Source organism: Xenopus laevis, chromosome 9_10L (genome assembly GCF_017654675.1).
Source record: "Xenopus laevis strain J_2021 chromosome 9_10L, Xenopus_laevis_v10.1, whole genome shotgun sequence".
Taxonomy (NCBI): domain Eukaryota; kingdom Metazoa; phylum Chordata; class Amphibia; order Anura; family Pipidae; genus Xenopus; species Xenopus laevis.
Window position 1 is genome coordinate 92898574 of NC_054387.1, and position 21615 is coordinate 92920188.

General features: G+C 36.1%; 1 protein-coding gene and 1 long non-coding RNA gene across 4 annotated transcripts in view; one reads left to right on the forward strand and one right to left on the reverse strand.

Annotated features, from left to right (window-relative positions):
- The window catches only part of LOC108701479, a 112517-nt gene extending 95926 nt beyond the window's left edge, over positions 1 to 16591 (forward strand). For all 3 annotated transcript variants that reach the window (XR_001933186.2, XR_001933185.2, XR_005964102.1), the window contains one exon: positions 15825 to 16591. This is a non-coding gene — a long non-coding RNA (uncharacterized LOC108701479). The remainder of the gene's footprint in view (positions 1 to 15824) is intronic.
- pth2r.L (parathyroid hormone 2 receptor L homeolog) overlaps positions 87 to 21615 on the reverse strand; it is an 85056-nt gene continuing 63527 nt past the window's right edge. The window contains exons 11-13 of the mRNA XM_041576644.1: positions 15889 to 16027; positions 13023 to 13064; positions 87 to 1052 (exon numbers count right to left, since the gene is read on the reverse strand). Of these exons, the coding sequence (XP_041432578.1) occupies positions 657 to 1052; positions 13023 to 13064; positions 15889 to 16027 (577 nt within the window). The 3' untranslated portion in view covers positions 87 to 656. The remainder of the gene's footprint in view (positions 1053 to 13022; positions 13065 to 15888; positions 16028 to 21615) is intronic.

Genomic DNA, 21615 nt, shown 5'->3' on the forward strand with positions numbered 1-21615 from the left:
ATTTCGTTCGAATTCGAACGAATTTAACCAATTCGATGGTCGAAGTACCCAAAAAATACTTCGAAATTCGAATTTTTTTCATTCGAATCCTTCACTCGAAGTTAGTGAATCTGCCCCTAAGTGTGCCAAGACACCAGGAGATTAAGTGACTTGTTCACCAGATCCCCTATCAAATGCTGATCACTTAACCTCTAGGCCAACTCCACACTTTAGTGCTCTGCACCTTGTACCTCCAGCTAATAATAGATTGTATAGCTATGCCAAATTCCATTTACTATGTAGTATATCATAATTTCCCAGTTAATATGTTTGCTGAATTTAGTAATAACTTTGAACTTTTATAGAGACATTTAATGATAGTTTACAGGATATATATATATCTTACATCACAGACTGTATTTTACTTACAGATCAAGTTATTTATACTTATTTATCATTATCAAATAGAATTATTTGTGCTTTTATAAATGTTGTGTACATTGCTTATAAACATGATCATGCTCAATGTGAATGACCTAATCACGGAGCCATGCGTCAAGAACTTCCAAAGGCAAAGTGTCCTCCTCTCTATAAAACAAATAAATAAAGCAAACATTCAACTCGTTTCTACCCGTTTCAGACTAAATAGAGTCAGGATCCTGTTCCTGAGACGCCAACTATAATGTTTCCTCTATTTCATTTCTGTTGACCTCTACCTCGGCACTCATTTGCAATGGTCTCTGCTTTTCTTTTAATGATATGTCATCAACTTGCTTTTCTTCGTCCTCATTTGTTTCTTCTTGAATCCATTGAGGCAAACAGTCATGGTCAGAGTTGCTTCTGACATACCCTGGTAGATTTAGGTGTCCATCGCCCTGCTTGCTTACACTTCGACTCACTTTGCTGGAGATCAACACCATGCGAGAGCTGGTTACCATCTGCGACTGACTGCTAGTGCTGTGGGTCATGTTGGTCAGGACAGAACCATATCTAAAATTACTGCAGTGAGTTGTGCTTTTCCAGTCGAATGCAAGATTCCACCTAGTCCATGTCTTTTTGATTTCTGTTTGTACCTTTAAAAACAAAGAAAAAGCAACAAGGAAAAATAAGAAACAATGCAGACAAATGGTTATGAATGTTAAATGTCCCATTGCATGTTTTCATAAAGATAAAACAGTGATCTTTTATTTTGGTGTAATAAAACTGCTTTATTGACATTTGCAGGTTGATGAACAGCGCCGCATCAGTCCTAGCATTGCAATAATCCAGGGGAAGGTGGCCACTGGGGGAAAAGATGGAAACTGTGCCGGCTACTACTATATAAGGTCTATTTATTAAACTTTGGAATCGTGTAATTTTAGAGGTTTTTTTCCTAACTCAAATAAACTCACAATAAAAAAAACACAACTGTTACCCTATTTATTGAGAAATCCAAATATAAAAAAACAAATAAAATCATGATGAAAAAAATACAGGTATGGAACCTGTTAGTCAGAATACTCAGGACCTGGGGTTTTCCAGATAAAAGATCTTTCTGTAATTTAAATCTCCACACTTTTTCTACTTAAACATAAAATACACCCAATAGTATTGTTTTGCCTCTAATAAGGATTAAGTATGTCTTAGTACGGTGTTATTATTGCAGAGAAAAATTAAATCATTCTAAAAATTTGAATTACAGGTATGGGATCTGTTATCTGGACACTGTTATCCAAAAAGCTCCAAATTACTGAAAGGCCATCTCCCATAGACTTAATTTTATCTGAATCAACATTTTTAAAAATGATTTCCATTTTGAAAGCTGGAGAGAGTCAGAAGAATTAATTAAACAACTAGAGAAAAATACAAATGTTGATAATTAACACCCTATTTGCGTGTCTGTAAATAAAGATTACAATACTGAATTCACACCACAAGCTAAACAGCCAGTGAGGCAGCTTGCTTGAAATCATGTCTCCCAATGACCAAAGCATTTCCACTAGAAATAATTTTCTCTTAATTATCCCTAATTTAAAGGGGAGCTCCATTGACAGTTAACTAGTATGCCTTTTTCTTCTGCCTATTTTCAGCTTTCAAATGTGGGTCACTGATCCCAGCAGCTCCCACCAAAAGAAAACATTTGATCTGTTATGGTTGTTGGTGCTTGATCTTGACTTGGTTATGATCTTTCTTTTCAAGCCCTCTACTATACTAACACCCAGATAGTTGCATGTCAAGTTCAGAATCCACAAGCAGGAGATGTGGCATTATGTATCATGCTTAGCAGGTGGTAGAACAAATGATTATTTATAGTTGCTCTTATGTTTAGAAGAAGTAAAAGTCCAGGAAAAAATAACAATTTGCAGCAGCCCAACACATCAAAAGAAAAATATATACTGTATATACACATAGCTGACAATCATGGTAAGATGGCTAATGTGACGTTTCAGATGATAAACTAAAATATAATATGAGAATAGATGATAGGAGAAAAAGTTGTTGAGCAAGAAACATTCTGGATATCACCTTAAGATGGTAGATAATGATGGGCGAATAACTTCGCCAGACAAAAATTTACGTTGAATTTCCACGTTTCGGCGCAAGTGAATCCATTTGCAAAACTGCGGCGACAATTTGCTGGCGAAAAATCTGCAGCGTCAAAAAAAAAAATTGACATGCTTCAAAATTGTTGTGCGCATAAACATTGTCACGTGGACGCCCATTTACTTTAATGCATTTGGACCAAATAGTTGGGCATATAAAAATTGTTGCTCGTGTCAAAATTGACGCACGTCAAATTTATTTTGACGCCCATTGACTTCAATGTGTTTTTCGAAAATTTTTGCATTTCGCGAACGGCACAGATTCACCGATCACTAACGGTAGATCATTTTGTATGAACGATGAATGGAAAATGTCATGTTATTTCTGAAAGAGAATTTGCATTGATATTTATATTTCTGACTAGTGATGCTAAGTTCACTACTATATATTTGTGATACAGGTATGGGACCCATTATCCAGAATGCTGGGAGCTAGGGTTTTCCGGATAACAGATCTTTCCACAATCTGAATCTGAATACCTTAAGTCTACTACAAATCATGTAAACATTAAGGGCCAGATTTATCAAAATGTGAGATTAGAGCTCATCACAGAAACACACACACTTTCTATACATTCCTATGGGATTTATAGAAGCGCATTTATCAAATGGTGAACTCTAACTTTCACCCATTGATAAATATGCTTCTAAAAATCCCATAGGAATGTATAAAATGTGTATGAGTGTTTTGTGGTGAGCTTGCTTCCAGTGAGGATTAATTATTAGTGATGTGCGGGCCGGTCCAATACCAGCAGGATCCGCAGGTTTACCCTCAGGTCGGTCGGGTTCAGGCCGACCTCTCTCCCCCCTTTGAGGGAGGTGGGCGGGTCCGTGTCAAGCTCTTCCTCCTGCTCTTCCCACCAGTAACTGGAAACACATTTTATTTGGCAGTATACTGTCCAAGTGGTCACATCCAGACTCATGCAAACTCGCTGACAGGCTCACAAGCAGGTTAACAGAGACCCTACATTCCGCTAGTGCAATCACAACTCAAGTTACCAAGGACAGACACATCCCTTTCCAGGGCCTTGCACCAACTTCTGATCCTAGCAGTATGGCATGCGCTCCATACCCCTCTGCCCAACTCCAGATAGGAATTACCAAAATGTGCCACTTCCCGGGCCTTGCAGTCTGGTGTTCCTTAAACGCCCCTCTGTCCTACTCTGGGTAGGATTTTTCTTGTCCTTGCCTCAGGATGTACCCATTTACCCTACAACTATCACTTCCACCCTTTCTCTGGCTTAGCCACAGCCTCTAGGCCACTACCTCCTTGCTGGGGTCTGGACTACCCATTCTAGCTAACCTGTCGAACTGAAATACCTAGTACTATTCACTAGGAGACCCTCTCTATATCTGTTCCTCTCCAGCTGATGTTCGGAAGAAGAACCCTGCATTGGGTGTGTCCTTCCCTTTGCACTCTATCTCCCTCTAGTGTCTGAATTAGTCCCACTACTTTTGTTTTAACAAACCATATATAAAATTAACATGTTTAATGTTAAATGTTTAACATGTAATTTTCATACATTATTCTAACAGGCACATTCACCACTACTTAACCGGTCTACCCCCTTACATGCTTGCAAGATTTATTGTAAATGGATATCTGTGTTAGTAATGAACTTTTTAGAAGATCACACATGTATTTTAATTTTTTTTGTTTTCCCAGAGACTTCCATAATAAATCTTGAAATTCTGTCACTGTCCCCATGTGATATTTTTTTAACTACTCATGTTTTTAGCACTTTACCCTATTGTGAGCTCCCAAAGGCATAGGTGCTTCATAGCTTGCACTCACATAAAACTTAAAGGAATGCTGCATCTGTACTTTTCCTGTGGCATCAGTGATATTGATTTCTTGTTTTTTTTACCAAACAGAGATATTAAATGCCAGTGTGTTTTTCAAGTGTTATTGCACTTGACAGACAATATTCATTTACTTGTCAACTGTGATCATTCTTCGGGACATAATTATGAGGCTGTGTAAAATATTTTATTCACACAATGGAACCACTCGGTACTGGGGGTTTTTTATGTGCCTTTTCTTAAGTAACACCTGTTTTTGTTTTAGATGTCACTAATCAAACTCCAAAATTCATTACACTGCGTGCAAATCAATTTTACACAGTGTGTTATAGCATTAATGTGGCTTTTTTGTTATATCCTTGTAACTCAAAATATCATTTATTACATATTTTGCCAGTGGCTTCAGCACAATCTCCTCTGATCTGAGCTGCAGAAACAATTGCTGATGTTTTAAATAGAGATTTGTGTTCGAATGAAGTATCACCCAGAAGTGACAAGCTCTTCATTCTGATTGCCTGGAATAGTTTCAGATTATGCAATGTGTGTATATTTTTAGGATGGATTTAAAAATTAATTGACATTATTGTATATTAAAAAAATCTGTCATAAGATATCCCATTAACTTTCAGTTTAGTGTCAGGAAAGTATTACAGCTTTTCAAAGCAGATTGTCAGATAACAATACAGATTGATTGATCAAATTATTATATTGATAGGTTGTCCTTCTGAAGATGATATCTCAGTGCAGCTAAGTAAAATAATGAAATTCTTGATGATGCTTATATAATTCTCTGTACAGCACCTGATTGTGTATAATCCACATTGTAGCAAAAGAACATGCCTATGTCCAATTAAAGGGGAGTTTACCTTTAAACTCTAGACATTGATAATCTGAGACAATTTGCAAATGGTCTTTGTTTTATTTTTTGCAGTTTTTCAGTTATTTACCTTTTAGTTCATCACTCCTAAGTTCGGTATTAGCAGATATCTGGTTGCTATGGTCTTATTGACCTTAGCAACCAGGCAGTGGTTTGCATGAGACTGGAATATAAATAGGAGAGGGTCTAAATAGGAAGATAAGTAATAAAAAAGGACATGTTGTCTGATTAGTTGAAACATAGCAGTACCTTCTGTTCTGGCAATGTCAGTACCAGCTGTCATCTTTGATAGACAAGAGAGAATCTCACTGAATGTTTAACTATTAAGCCGCAGGGGGTATGAAAGGTTTTAGTGCCTAAAAAGTTAACTTGCCACTACGGAGACTGTATAAAAATAACACTGGTCTTGGGATGGTGTTGCTTATTGCCCACTTCCATACCCCCTTTTAATGCCGATGAATTATGGGATGACGTACTTAAAAATAAAATGTTCAAGTTGTCTTTTCCACAAAAAATCAAGTTTTTAAGGTTAATTTTGAGTCAAAATTTGATTTTCTGGGTTTAAGAAAAAATCTAATTTTTCTAGATTTATTATACCCCGACCCTGGAAATATCTTGAATTTGAAAATATCAAAAACTTGTCGAGGTCATGTAGAAGTCAATGGCAGAGGTCCCTTCAACCATTTGAAGATGTTAATAGACTTCATGATGTTTGTTTTTTTTCTGAGGGTTTTCGCTTAAAAACTTGATCAATTCAAGTGATTCAAGTTTTTTTTCGCCTTGTTGTTAACCTCGAACCCTGATCCAAGTTTTTCCAATTTGAGTTTTTTCTTAAATTAGAAACCATTTGAGTTGTGAGTTTTCAATCGAGGTCTAAAAAAGCTCACATAACTCTTAAAGTTCAACCTTTGATAAATAACCCTCATACAAGTTTTTGCAGATAATAGTGAAATAATAGGGGTCATTTACATTAGATGTGGAGCAGTAAGAGGCGCAAGATCCCTTCAGGGATCATTTACAAGCTTTTAAACTGAAGGCAGTGTGCCTAGAAAAACCTCCTCAATAAGCCAAAATAAGGGCACCATACAAAAATCTCTCTTTGGAAGCCAGAGATGTTCAGTGGAACCAATACTGCAGAGAATGTTCTGCTCATCAGTCTCTACACTCCTAATTCTCTCTGCCAACTGTAGCACAATCTGCTTCTGCTATTCTGACACTCTCCCAAAGGACAAAAAGGCATTATATGAGATTAGAATTTTTTTTAATTTAATCAACAGATGTGGAAAGAGGTTTTCTTTCAGTGTGAGCAGAAAAGTTGTGAATTTCTGCACCTGAAGGGGGCCTGTATTAACAGGCACTATAGAAACATTCCTTAAAGGGTTAGATATCATTTTGGTTGATAAAAAACTACTGCTTTAAATTTATCATAGACTGCTCCCATTGACTTCTACATGAACTTGGCAGATTGTAAATGCTGCAGTTTTACAAATGTTTTGGGCTTAGTGCATTTTTTACATACACAAGTATTTGAAAGCATAACTCAGTAGTTTTTGCTTCAAAAACATTTGATTTGTGGCAAAAATTCTAATTCTGAATACAGAATTCCAAATTGTTATTGTTGTCATACCGACATAAACCACACTGGGGCTGGAAAACTTGCCGTCTGCTAGTGGGTTTAATGCTTTCAAGCCAGAAAACTGAATATACGCCTCTTTATAGAATAATACAAGCCAAGTAAGGGCTCTGTCTGCAAATGTATATAATTATGTTACGTGACAAGGTACTTAAAAATGATGGGTGACTTTGTCTCGTTTAACGAATTTCCCGTTAAATTTGCGAAACTGGCGAAAAATTCATAAAATGCAGATTTTGATGCCAGAGTCAATTCAATGGGCGTCTGTTAACCGTTGCTAAATTGGTGCTGGCATCGGAAATTTTTTTTTCGATGTCGGCAAATTTTCGCAGTAAATTTGCAAATGTACCCGTCGGCGGTGACGAAACGCACAAATTCGCTGCAAATTCACGCCTGTCGAATAAATTCACCCATCACTAGTATTTAATAATTTAATATAAAGCACATCTGTTTAGCACTGTGTTTCACAACATAATGACTATATGCCCTGTGTGAGCTACTGCCTAGAATTCTCTGATGCTGAAAAAACTTCATCTCCAACTGCTTTTGTGTTTGTTTGCTTGTACTGTGACTGCAAGGCAATGTGTTTCATGGCGAGACAATCGATTTGTGAATTTTGCTAATTTTTTGTGAATGTTGCTAATTTGCTGGAACTAATAGGTGGATCAAATGACTGAGTAACATTAATGGCATGTGTAATGGCCTATAGTCTTTGGTGAAATCTTTCTGGCAAACTCCCATTAGTCTTATTTATGGCTCAAAAAGTGATTTTAAAAGAACAGAAGTGTAGGCACCCATAAGTGTAATGGCCCTTATGGCTCCATACCCTAACAGTCACATCATATGGTTCATTTCATGGTTTTCATTTTGTTGTCAGGTATTGCTGGGATTTGAGCCAGGGACCTTTGGGTTTCTGGCTCAATACCTTAACCATTTGGCCAGATGAGCAGCCTGTAGGGTTGCTCGCTATATGTTACCTGGCCTCTGCAGCCCCAGCCCAGCTGCAGTCTGATTGGCCTCTCCAGCCCCAGCCCAGCTGCATCCTGTTTGGCCTCTGCAGCCCCAGCCCAGCTGCTGCCTGATTAGTTGCAATCAGCCAATCAGGGCTCACTCTGCCCTATTTAAGGTCAGCCCTCCAAACACTCCTGGCCAGAGCAGCAGACTAGCAGTGTGGCATTGTCCCTAGCTAAGGGTTTTAGTTCTAGCCTTGTTTCCTGTCCTTGCCTTGTCTTGTCTGAACTCTTCCCTGTCTTGTCCTGCCTGGCTATGAACCTTGTCTTGTCTTGTTCTGCTTTACCTTCCCTTTCTAGTTCTGCTCCGGCCCAGCTTTAAACCTAGATCTCTCCTTGCTTTAACCTTGTCTTGACTTTGCCCTGCCCAGCTTACCTTGCTATTCCGTATCTTGCTCTGTTCCTCACTCCAAACTTGATCTTGCCTTAACTTATTCTACCTTGTACCTTTACCTGATTTCAGCTTGTACTGACCTTGCCTCGCCTGTTCCTGATTCTTGCTTCCTGACCCTGCCTTGTACCTTGTACCCCACATCTCGCTCTGCATCTTGCCCTGCCTTTTCCAATCCTCTCTTGTTATCCTGCTCTCCAGTCCTCTCTTGCTATCCTGCTCTCCAGTCCTCTCTTGCTATCCTGCTCTCCAGTCCTCTCTTGCTATCCTGCTCTCCAGTCCTCTTCTACTATCCTGCTCTCCAGTCCTCTCCTGCTATCTGCTCTAGTCTCCTTCTGCACTCTATCCCCAGTTTGATCTGATCTACACCTGCACTGTCCTGTCCCATCCAGTATGCTCCTGTTCCACTCCTGCTCCATTCAGTCTGTTCCTGTCCTGAGTAGTCGCCCTCTTCCTGCCTAGTCCAGTCCTGATCTTCACCCTCTCTGTCCTGTTCTGCTCTGCACGTGATCCAGTCTGACTCTTCACCCTCATCAACCTGTTATTGCCTTCCCTTTACATATTCCCTAGGCACATACAGCTCCTGCCTCAAGGACTCGCCCTTTCACCATCTGTCTCCACAGCGCCCCCTACCTAATCCTTGACATTTGTAATTTAAAACGAATTGCTAATTTGTGCCTCTGTGTTTAACAATGCCATCACTGTAAACCCCGACAGCTAACACAGCACACCAAGGCTTAAACATGAAGTACACTGTCTTGTTAAACGAGTTGAATGAATAGCACTGAGCTGAACATAATTTTTATCTATTGTTTTTTGTTATTTTTAAGCCAAACAGGGAAAAGGAGGCTTTAATTATCATTGACCAGATAATTCCTTTGCATGATGCACTTTCTTTAAGACAAAACAATCAAAACCAAGGGTGAATTAAATCTTGAGGCGAAAAAAAGCTAAAACCTGAGCTATGCTGTTTGCACAAGTATTGGATCCTTACACTATTTTGTTGGGACAACTTTTGCAGCAATAACAGATTAAAAGAAATGGAAAACCCCTTCACTGGAGGTGGGGTGGGGTAGTTTCAATATTTTTATTCCTGGCCTGGTTCCTCTTTGGAAAAAAAAAAATAAAGTGCTTTCTATAACAATACTAAAATCTAAAAAGGTTCATCATATTGTACATGCACAATTCTACACTAGAGATCACTGGAAAAGACAAGTTTTTCTCCATCAGAATAACATGTGTTGATGCAACAAGAAGTTGTTTATACAGAGTCAAATCATCATAGAAGGTTGGGAATCACACCCTAATAATTGGATGCCTAAGATGGAGTATCCTGGGAACCACTACAACGATAACACTAGGCTTAAATTGCAGCTGACTGTAATTACACTTGTTTATACAGAGCTCAGTATCTGTAGGTAAACAAACTCAACTAAAGCAAGGTAAGATAGCAAGCGTGAAAGCAAATTAATGCTATAATAATGCATTTTTATAAAAATAACTTTTTTAAAGAATAGACAGAATATATTTTTAGCATAAGTTATATTTATTTTTGATGAACATGCATGTAGGTGTATACTGTACCTTTTATCAAATGAATAAGGCTACAGTTTTTATGATGCGCTGAAAAACTATTGGCTAAAAAGGCAGCTAGAATGAAAAGCATTGTGTTGGTAGATCAGCCCAGTCCAGTAAAATCAGGTGGTGCACTATTTTCACTTGCATAATGCTGGCACTGGCCACTACAAGTACAGGCAGCTGAAAAAAATATTGCATTCCCTAACTGTACAATTTTATACTGTAAAGATAGATTCCATGAGTCAGTGGGGTTCATTTATAAATGATCTTACAACTCACATTGGTTGCTGGGCGACTTGATTTTAAATGCACTACAAATAGTGTAGGACTCACATACAATGAGGGGCATTGACTTGGCACTTGAGCTTACATATATTGGCCAAAGTATGGTACTAACACCTCATCTTTTGTAATAATTATTTTTAAAGGCAAACCCTGCGTTGGCAATTTTTCTCTTTGAGTTCATTTATAAACCCTGGGCAAATTTGCTCCCGGTCAATAACCCAAAGCAACCAATCAGTGATTAACTTTTTTCAGCCAATTGCAAGTTTGACACAGAAAGCAATCATCTGATTGGCTGTCATGGGTTACTGCCCAGACGCTGTTTATAAATGACCTCCATGGTGAGGTTGCTTCTAGGTTAGGCATTACAGGATTTGAAATAAATTAAAATAAGTTAAAACCTGAGCTATGCTGAGTGCACAAGTATTTGATCCTTACACTATTTTGCTGTTGTTGTTCATTTTTGCAGCAATAACAGATTAAAAGATGATGCGTTTGGACTACTGATATATTTTGCTTGATGAAAGCAGCATTGTTTCTATATTCTAGCCACTGAATTCACATATCACGAGTGCAATTAATAGGAAGGGATTTAGAGGCTTTAGCAAAAAGGGTACATGTTAAGTCTTTAGGTAATCTTCCTGTGCAAGAACGGTAAGCAATTGATGACCTCAAAACAAAGAAAGACATGAATCAAAGCAAAGTGGTTGTCATTTTAGACACAGCCTTCCAGAGGACAGCTGTCACATACAGATACATATGTTGCTCAGTGTTAACATTTATGGTGTCAACGAAAAACCTACTTAATGGAATACAGCATTGACAGCATTTAGTTGCTATTCAATACATCGTAAGATGGATGGTTCATTTAGGCAGTTAATGTTGTGTCAGTTAACTGTAGTTTCACATGTTAAAGAGATTTAGGCTAAGGGGGTTTATAAAAAAAATAGAGAATAAATAAGTGATGATGATAAAATACTAAATGTCTATAGATTACATCGCATTTGCTAGGTTTTTTAATAAGAATAGTTATTTTGGATGAATTAATTGGCTCTTTTTTATACTGAAGAGAAACAAATGCTGAGAGTGGGATAGTGAAGAGGAACTTGATATTTCAGAAACAGTACAGAATATTTAATTGATTATATTTAGAAAACTTCTTATTTCAGTATGATGAACCTTATATTAAATTTTCATTTTTGCGATCGTTCCCCTTTAATAAGTTCCTGCAACTGTGTGCTATTTGAGGAGGGATTAGGTTTTGGAGCCACCGCTAGATTGACTACATGTATACATAAAGAATTATACTTTAACTGTCCTATTACAGGTGCATTTAAATTGGCCAAACTCCCAATAATATCAAACAAGAAATATAGAATTATAGGAGAACTCAGAAATAACAAATGTCAATAATAACTCATAGCTGCTTCCTCCAGTACGCCAGTCACTTAAACAACAATATATTTTAAAATAGAAAGTGAACAGACATAGTACACCTAAACACCAACGTCCATCACATATTGTGCGGAACAGTATCGCTGAGGAAAAAAGAAAATCTTTCAATTAATAAAAAAAATAAAGTATTACCAAACTTTTTTCCTGGTATAGTTTTGCAGCAAAATTAGCTGTTTCACCAGCAGACATATATTTTCATGAATCTGCACAATAATTTTGCCAATCATTCTGTTGCAGTTGTCATTATGCGCCCCTTGCCTTTTGCATCAACCAATGGGAACCTCCCCCTGTATCTATGAAGCTGTATGTACCTTGTGTGTGGAATAAAATGGCAACATGGTAGCCTTTTTTTTTTCTTCTCAAAAAAGGCTTGGCAATGTATATGTTATTACAGAGCTGAAGATGTCTTAACCACAATGTAATCTTGCCTTCCTATTGACTCATTCATTCATCACTATTCATAAGAATACATTTTGTAAATGTTACTGATACAACAGACAAAAACCCGAACTCATAAAGCAAGCTTCAATAAACTTGTCTTCATAGAGATTGTAAATAGGGCAGTATTCAGGCTTTTATTCAATAAATGGTACTGGGAAATGTATATTTATGTGTTTGCAAGTCTTTAGTGACAGATACTTGAATCTGGGTGGATTCAATGGTGCAAATACAGCTCAGCTTGAATATCTGCAATTATACTTTGCCTGTTTCTGTCCTTATAGTCTTGGTTTCTCAGACTCCTTTCATGTCTCTCTGCTTAAACTTTGTTTTCTGTAAATATTCTCTTCTGCCAGTATTCTCCCTGCTCCTGCTTAGTTCGTAGGCCTATGAGTAAGTGCCCTATCAGGTTTTATGTCCTAATAAATTTTCTACTTTTTTAAAAAAATATTTAGCTCTTGATTATTGGAGATCCTCACATTTTTCCTTTTGGATTTAGTGTCTTGGATTTTGCACCTTGGGACTGAGGTGAACTGTGAGTGAATCTCCTTGCTATTTACTTAATCACAACATTTTTTGGTTTATTTGAGTGGTACCATTTACATTATATTTTTTCTTGTGGCAGCACACACTCCAATTTTTCTCATGCATCGAATCCACTAGTTTAGGATTTGGCCAAATCTTCTGTGAAAGATTCTGCTGAATTCCAAACCTGAACCCTAATTTGCATGTTTAAATTGGGGAAATGAGGGGTGTTTTTTTGGATTCAGTTTTGGCCAGGCACTTGGATTTGGCCAAATTCTTCTGTATAAAGGCCAAACCTTGGCTGAATTCCAAACCAAATCCTGGACTCTGTCCCTAATTTACAAGATATTGATGTATTATAATATTTGTTGACTAATTTGATTCATGTCAGAATCTTATTTCAACAGTACTACAGTAGTAACTGAAATAGCACATGACTTTTATGAAATGGATAAAAATGTGTACTTACCTCACCATTGCAATAACAGTATATTATTGAAACAAAGAAGCCCTGCAGGATTAAACACGACAATAACAAATCAGTTAATTGCATACAGAGGACACATATTCCTTAGTAATATTTCACAATTTCAATGTGAGATGTTCTCAAACTACACCAATGCGGTAGGCTATAGTAATCAGCAGTTTTTAAAAATATAAGTTAGAAAATGATTGCAAAGATCTGGGTGGTTGACATGGGTAACAAAACTGATGCTATTTAGGACCTATGTTAGTAAAACTGACCCACGTCTATGAATATCCAAACAAAATCACCAGCATGTAACACAAGATATTCTATAGTAGCCGCAGATGCAATTAGTATCTGGGAAGTAGAAAAAAAAATAAATGTAGAACCATCTGTTCCACTAATTTACAATATGAAAGATAGTTTTGAAACTATCAAACCTGTGGCAGTATAATATGGTTGATATACTGTACATGTCAGCTGAAGGTGTATTCTAAGTACAATATACATCAGTACAGTAATTGCAAAAATATGCATATAGTGACTTTGTTCTATAGGTCAGTGTTCTGCTGAAAACTGAATTCCTACTGTAGTTTTAGGTTTTTTTTTTTAGATAACTTCCAAGATGCCAGTATGCACAGAATTCACAGTTCCTAATTATAGAGACCACTTCCATTGAACATACTTCGCTGCTATTTTACCTTTGTATCTGCAAACTTTAAGAGACAAATACACTGTTCTAATGGTATTCTTGTTGCAGAGTTTAGCCTGCCATCTAAAAAAACTAAAAATATAATTTTCTATTTCCGAAGCCCTCTTTTCAGGCTAGTAACCTTACAAGAAACCAACACAAGGACAGGGCCATATGGTTTCAAAGTGGTCAGCTTAATGCAGCTGTTTATACTATCTTAAATTTGAAAAATATGTACAAATCACATACATGCTTACTATTAGTATGATGTATGTAAATTTACGCTACCACAGTTTACAGTTGGCCTTAATTTGTATTATTTTTATTTTAAAATTTTCATAGTTTGATACGGCAGCTCTTTAGTTTTGATTTTAAATTGCCACCTGGCTGTAGGATGTCACATCTAAGCAAGCAGGGATGAATAATATACTGCAAAATAAATAGTGTAGGACATGAGTAGAAATATATTTAATGAAAAAGTAACATTAAAGTGATATACACTTAAAAAAAAAATATTCATACTATTAATGTATATTTGGGGGCACATTTACAAAGCTCGAGTGAAGGATTCGAATTAAAAAAACTTCGAATTTCTAAGTGTTTTTTTGGCTACTTCGACCATCGAATGGGCTACTTCGACCTTCGACTACTACTTCGACTTCGAATCGAACGATTCGAACTAAAAATCGTTCGACTATTCGACCATTAGATAATCGAAGTACTGTCTCTTTAAGAAAAACTTCGACCCCTACTTCGGCAGCTAAAAGCTACCGAAGTCAATGTTAGCCTATGGGGAAGGTCCCCATAGGCTTGCCTGCGTTTTTTTGATCGAAGGATATTCCTTCGATCGTTGGATTAAAATCCTTCGAATCGTTCGATTTGAAGGATTTAATCGTTCGATCGTAGGATTAGCGCTAAATCGTTCGACTTCGATATTCGAAGTCGAACGATTTTAGTTCCTAGTCGAATATCGAGGGTTAATTAACCCTCGATATTCGACCCTTAGTAAATCTGCCCCTAAAAGTTGCCTATAGATCATGCTAATTGTTACTTAAATTCCTAAACCTAAAATGACTGTATTCTGCATAAATATGGCAGCCCCCTCATAGAGTAACATGTGGGATCAGATGGGTAATGTAAAAGCAAATAGTATAAATATGGGCTGCATTATGAATGTCATGCAAAGAATATTTTCATGGAGAAACCTGGCAAAAAAACTAACATCCTCTTAGAACAGATGTTAGTACAGGAAATGTAATTTAAATGTGGTAATGGAAAACCTATCCACAATACAAAAAAAAATTCCTGTCCATGAATTAAATAAAGTTTTTTTTGAACCCGGAAACTGTTTAGCAATCACTTCTGCCAAGGGAAGAATTATTGTGGATTTTATAATTTGTGCCAATGTTCAGTGTGTGTAATAAAACCTCTTACTGAAAAAGTTGTGTTTGCTCCAAAAGATTTCAACACCGTCAAGCTCTTCTTAAAAGTGTGCAATGCACAATTAAAATTCTCAATGCAATTACAGTCTAAGGAAGAATATTACATTGTGAAATGCTAATTTGTATTCTTATTACGCAAATTGTGATTTTTGTGATTGTGAATTTCAGACCTTTATTAAATTTCAACCTCAGTTAGATGCGGATTCATTTTCGTGGTTGTGTTTTGCAATGTATTTTCTTGCAATCAAGAAAAACATTTTGTTGCAGGGAAAACACAAGATTGCAAAGAAATGCAATTGATGAAAGAATTGTGGCAAATATGACCATGTAAATAAATACCCAGAACCTAAATGAATACATTTAATCAATAAGTAAAACTCTAAAATTATATCTAGTGTAGTAACTGTTTTCCCTGTATTTAGAACAAAATCGATAAAATCTACAGATTCCTAACCCCTTTAAGTATGTGAATATTGTATCTCACACATGCGCACAGATGAATTTGCTTGAGACAGATTTTATATGAGGGAGCAACTGGTAAGACTGACATTAAACCTTTTCAGATCTGTATAATTACTTGCGCAAAGATTGTGTAAATAACAGGCTGTATTATTATTATTATTATTATTAATTATCTGTAATTCATAACACTTTATTATATTATTTTCACAGTAAAGATGAAGAAAAGAGGAAAATAACCAGCATGAACACAAAATATACAACTTTGGCACTGCACCTGGAAAGAGTTGAAGAAAAGTTCACAATGCATCCGAATTTCCCAAGCTAGGCCAGTGAAGGTGTGTGGCAGGCACACAAACACAATGTAATGGACACCGAACACAAGAATGAGAACCAGTGTAGACTTCGCCAACTTTCTAGAAAATAAATTGGAAACGTGGAGGAGTCAAGATCACCAGTGTAAAATAATTAATAAAACATGGACATTCTTCTATTTAAAATACGTAAATCCAAATTTAATTGGACTTTCATGAATAACATAAATTAGCATTGTCAAGGCAACTCATATACCAGCTCCCAGAAATATATAAACATGCCATTTTGCTAACAGATGCTACATTGTTAACACAGGTTAGAAAGCTAATGCTGAGCCAACTATTCATTTTACTTACTATTACTACATTTTCTTTTATATTGAAGTTGCTCTCTAATGCTGCTGATTCCTGCATGGTAGATAAGAAGTAATCCTTCCAACAGTCTTTCAGTGCTTACTTTTTTATTTTTTTTAATTTCTTTCTTTTGCGGTTGGCTGGAGAAAAGCCAATATAAACTACAGATACTACGATCGCTAGCAATTCAATAAACAACAACAAATAAACAATACACTTCTATATAAAGAACTAACATATGCATACAAAAAAAAAAACTGGCTTACAGACAAACTGAAAAAGTAGGTAATGGGCTCCATGTTGGTGAAATATTAACATTACTGTTAAAGGAGAAGGAAAGGCTAAAATTAAGTAAGATTTATCAGAAATGTCTATATAAATACACCAGTAAACCCTCAGAGTAATGCTGCTCTAAGTCCTCTGTCAAAAGAAACATAGCATTTCTTTCCTTTTATTGTGTACACATGGGCTTCTGTATCAGACTTCCTGTTTTCAGCTTAAACCTCCAGGGCAGGGCTTGAGCATGCTCAGTTTGCTCCTCTCCCCCCTCCTCCCATCCCTGCTGTAATCTGAGCTCAGAGCTGTTAGTGAGCAGGGAGAGACTCAGGCAGGAAGTGATGTCACACCAAGCTTATATGGCAGCTTCTATCCTAAACAAACAGAGACAGTGTCTAGAGCTGTTTACTCGGGTATGGTAAAGCATTCTGCAGAATAAATATAGCATTCTAGCTTGCACTATTGTGGCTAATCTGTTGGCAATAAACTGTCTTGCAGCTTTCCTTCTCCTTTAAGACTATTCATGAGCAAATTATGGATCAGCAGGATGTGATGTGTGAAGGCTGACGTGTTTTTTCAGGAACTGATGACTTGTGTAAGGGAATTGCTAGAGGTGAATAGGTTAGAATGTCATTTTCACTGAAAAGGTTATGGGGATGTGCAATCTACATATAGATGCAACATTTTTTTCAGTACATTTTGTAATTGTATTTTGTTTTTAGCTATCGGCCCCAAGGACCATAGACAAACTGAAAAGTCAGTTTCTCTATTGGTTGTTTTCTTTAAAGTTTGGAATAGTTCTAGTATTATATGTATATAAGAGCTCTTGAAGAAGGGGGATTGCCCCTGAAATGTTTACTGAGATCTGAAAAAAAAGCATCAAAACTACTGCAGGTGAGTGCCATTTGGACTATGGTTTAATGATGTGATATGTATATAAGTAAACCTGATTGACCATACTGTATATTCCTCAGTGATTGCAGTACTTCTGGCAAATGCACCGAGAGGTAATTGTAAGGAATCCCTAGTGCAAGTGACATTTGATAAGTGGAGAGTTTGACATTTTTATAAAATAATGTTTCAGTTTAAGTGCAAATTAAAGAACTGAGTCTCCAAATTGTGAATATGATTTCTTTCTGTTACAAAATGTTACTCACATATATAATGAGAAGGTAACAGGAAATGACATTACTAGTTAGTCACAAGCCATATTTCCAGTAATAATTTCAGTATCAGACTTGATGTATTAGATCCGAAAACAAATCAGCATTCATTTGTTCATTAAAATAAAGACAGACATTCTAATAAAATTACTATGGTTAGTAGGATGCTAAATATCGATTTCTTGTGTCCACAGAATCCCTATGTTCCAAAAATTTTTGGGTTATCCTGGAAATAAAAGCCCCAGTGGGTGCCCTGTCTGATGCATAATTTCAGTTCCCCACTGCACTTGTCACCTATAGTTACTGCACCACAACTATAGAATCCGTTATAATCAGTTATGAGATAATTTTATAGTGTTCAATGTTGCAGCACATACCTTGCAGCCTTCTTTTTTTTGGTCTGGTAGCTAAATGGAGAAGCAACTCTAAAACAACTAATAAAATATACTGGATATACACTGTAGGCATTCATTCTTAGCCAATATGTCCATGGTGAAATATAGATGAATTGCCTTTATTATAGAGCATTTATAATAACTTTCCCAATTTTCTGCTTTAGCAATATGAATATTAAACACTGTACATTCAATTTTTTTTCTGCCAAATTTCTGCATTTATAAGTAATTTTATTTCTGAGCTAAATGTACTGTACATACTGAAATGCATAATGGTCCTTAACAAAGTCATCTGTCTTAATCTGATTTATGCTATTTTTGCCAAAATACCTTTCATTGTGTATACAACATCAAACAAAAACCATTTTAATCGATGTGCAAAAAGTACAGATGCAGTAAAAATTTCTACTTAGACTGTAACCTCCAATGACATAATATACTGTTAAAAATGTACTGTAAACAAAACCAACTCTGCGAAAACCAAAAAATAATTATGCTAAAAAGTTTCTATATATGGAAAGATATAATTCTTGCTAAAGGTACATATTTTAGAACTGCTGTAAAATGGTTTGTCTTGTTTTACAAAAACCTTTTTTATCGCAGTCTCATTGCTTTATCCACACCTTAGACATAACGATGACAATACTTCTGTTTTGTATTTTTATTAGCAGTATGAAGCCATTTTCAGTAAAGGTTAATAGGAAACAGGAATAGCACAGAATGTTCAGGATTCATTTGCTTACTTAGTGGGAATATTTCCATAAATAATGAGTATCTAGCTAACTTCACTAATCCATGGACATGACTCATGATATATGTGGCTTGTTTTGCCTGTTGTTGTTTTTAAATAGCCAATGCTCATTGTGGTTTCTGTCCATTGATAAGTATCTTGTCCTGAGAGTGTCCTTATCCTCTCTTTCAGGCTATACTTATTGTATAGTTCTGACCTTGCCATAATTACAGATCATATCTGTCTGCTACATAGCTAGTGCTTTGTACTTTTACCATTAATAGTGTGACCTGTCCTCCTACTTGAACCCAACTATGCTGATCATCACAATTCTTTTCCATCAGTAGTGATGAGTGAATTTATTTTTCAGGCATGGATTTGCGTCAAATTTCTGGATTTCGCAGACTGGGAATGTTTTTGTGAAACGGAGATTCGGACACCCATTGACCTAAATGCGTTTGGACAAAAGAGTGGCGCGTGTAAAAACGTTCTCTTGTGTCAAAATTGTCGTGAAAATAATTTTGATGCCCATGTAATTTGAATATCTGCACAAGCCTATATTTAAGTATATATACAGTAGATTAAAGGGGGTTGCTTTTTCTATACTTTGGATATGTATAATTCTATCCCCCCTATTCTACTTAGTTTGGTTAGAGCCAACTTGGTCATTAGTAATCCTCTAACTCTTTTTTTTTTATTAATCTGAATAAAAGTAACATTTGTTCTCAATTGTGAAGGAAACTTGCAGTTTATAGATATCTTTGTATAACCATATTATCAAGGTGAACTGTGTTCAGGCAAATTCTGCTCCTCCGTAATTATATTACCTTCTGAGTGTAATAATCTTTTCAGGCTGCTGAATGTTGAAGTGTTTTTTAGTGTAATTTTCAACTGACCTCTTGTTATAGATATTCATTTAAGTAAGCTCTGTATTTACCTTAAACACAAATGTTAAGCATTTTCATTTTCTTCACAATAGCCAGCTCTTAAGAGAAAACACACAGCGTTATGACCTTCTTAGCTTAGCTGTTTAACTCTCTTCTAAAATGGTATTGTTGCTATTTTTCCTAGGTAAATAAGTTCTATCTTTTGTCCACTGATATTTAGAATAGTAAGAGTGTCTTACCAAAGGGTATCTGGAGAGTGTGCCCTAGTTTTCTCCATTTAAATTTGTCTATAGACAATAATGGGCAGATTTATCAAAGTGTGAAATTAGAGCTCACTGCAGTAAAATCCACCACTATTCATTTCTATAAAATGTTTAGAAGTGTATTTATCAATTTGATAAATCTGTTCCTAGGGCATAGCTTGTTGCTGTGGTCTCTTATAAGTTATGTACCTGTGCCTGTACAGAGTGTTGCAGGGAGAGAAAGAGGAGGTGAACAGTCTGGATTGCAACTATGTGCCTTGAGTTCATGGATCTCTTGTGAGTAGTTACAAACAGGGATAAAAAGCCTATATGTATTTATTCACTACACTGTAATTGGTTTCCTTTTTTTTCGAGGAAAACTGCATAGAGACCATAACTGGGTATTTCAGGATATGGATTGATTGTTTGGTATACAAGTGTGTAAACATTGAACTGTATTCTAGTGAGGACTATTTTTTTACTGCATTATTGCCACACAGATACTGTGGAGAGACACCACTTGGATGTGTATAATCATTTGTTATATCACTTATTTTACCTGTTTTTTAGTTGCACCCATTTGAGACTGGAAGTGAATGTACTTACATTGTAAAAAGCACCATTATTTTTTTAACTTGTATATATCTATTGCGTTGGCTTGCTTTTCAATAAGAGAGAAGCACACAGTTTTATTGTTTTATTCTACACTGACTTTAACCTGATAAATTAAAAAGTCTTCTGCTTCATTATATATTTTTCACATGGACCTAGAGGCCTACTTATCGACATCCAAATTTATGAAATTTTTTGGTTTTTTTTCAAATAAACTTGGAATTTTAAAAAACTTTGATGTTTGCCTATGTATTAAAAAAATTAAAGCTAAAAAGATTTGAGTAAAAAAAAAACTTAAACATTCAGAAAACCCGAAAAGAAAAAAATGGCAAAACCTCCTAAAAACTCCTATCCTGATTTGAACTTGCAAGTTTTACATTCACGTTTTTCAAATTGTTAGGCTAAATAAATACCAAACATATTTGCGAATATTAGTGCAACAATTTTGAATCGCTGCAAAAACTTTAATCTAAACATTAATAAATCAATCCATAAATGCCTTTGATAATGGGCAAGTGCAGAGGACTTCTTTTCTTTGTATGCATTTTGTGGTCACATCCTCATTGTGCCCCCACCTAATGGTTTAAAATTGTTTAGTGGGGAGTACAGCTTTCCCTTTTTTTTACATTTTATTTTTCATTCAAATGGAGTTTGTTTTAATGCAAGTTACTTGGGGTACCATTTTGATATATGAGGTAATACATATATATGCAATCATGGTGCTGAACAGCTAATAAGATGTTGAAACTACTGTAGCCTTCTGACACTGCAGATATCATTTAAAAAGTGCAGGACAGGGTGCAAAGTGAAAAAATATTCAAAAATTTTAATTTTCAAAACAAAGTTTTAACCTGCCCCAGAATGGAATGCAATGAGGTTAGTCCTGCCAACATTCATCCCGCATACACCACCTAATATGTATGTCATTCAGAAGCACAAGTTAAGAGAAAGGATAGCAGGCAAATGGAGCCAATGAGTTCTGTCCTTACCATCTGTCACATTGGCAGGAGCTTAATTTCATGGCTGCCTTG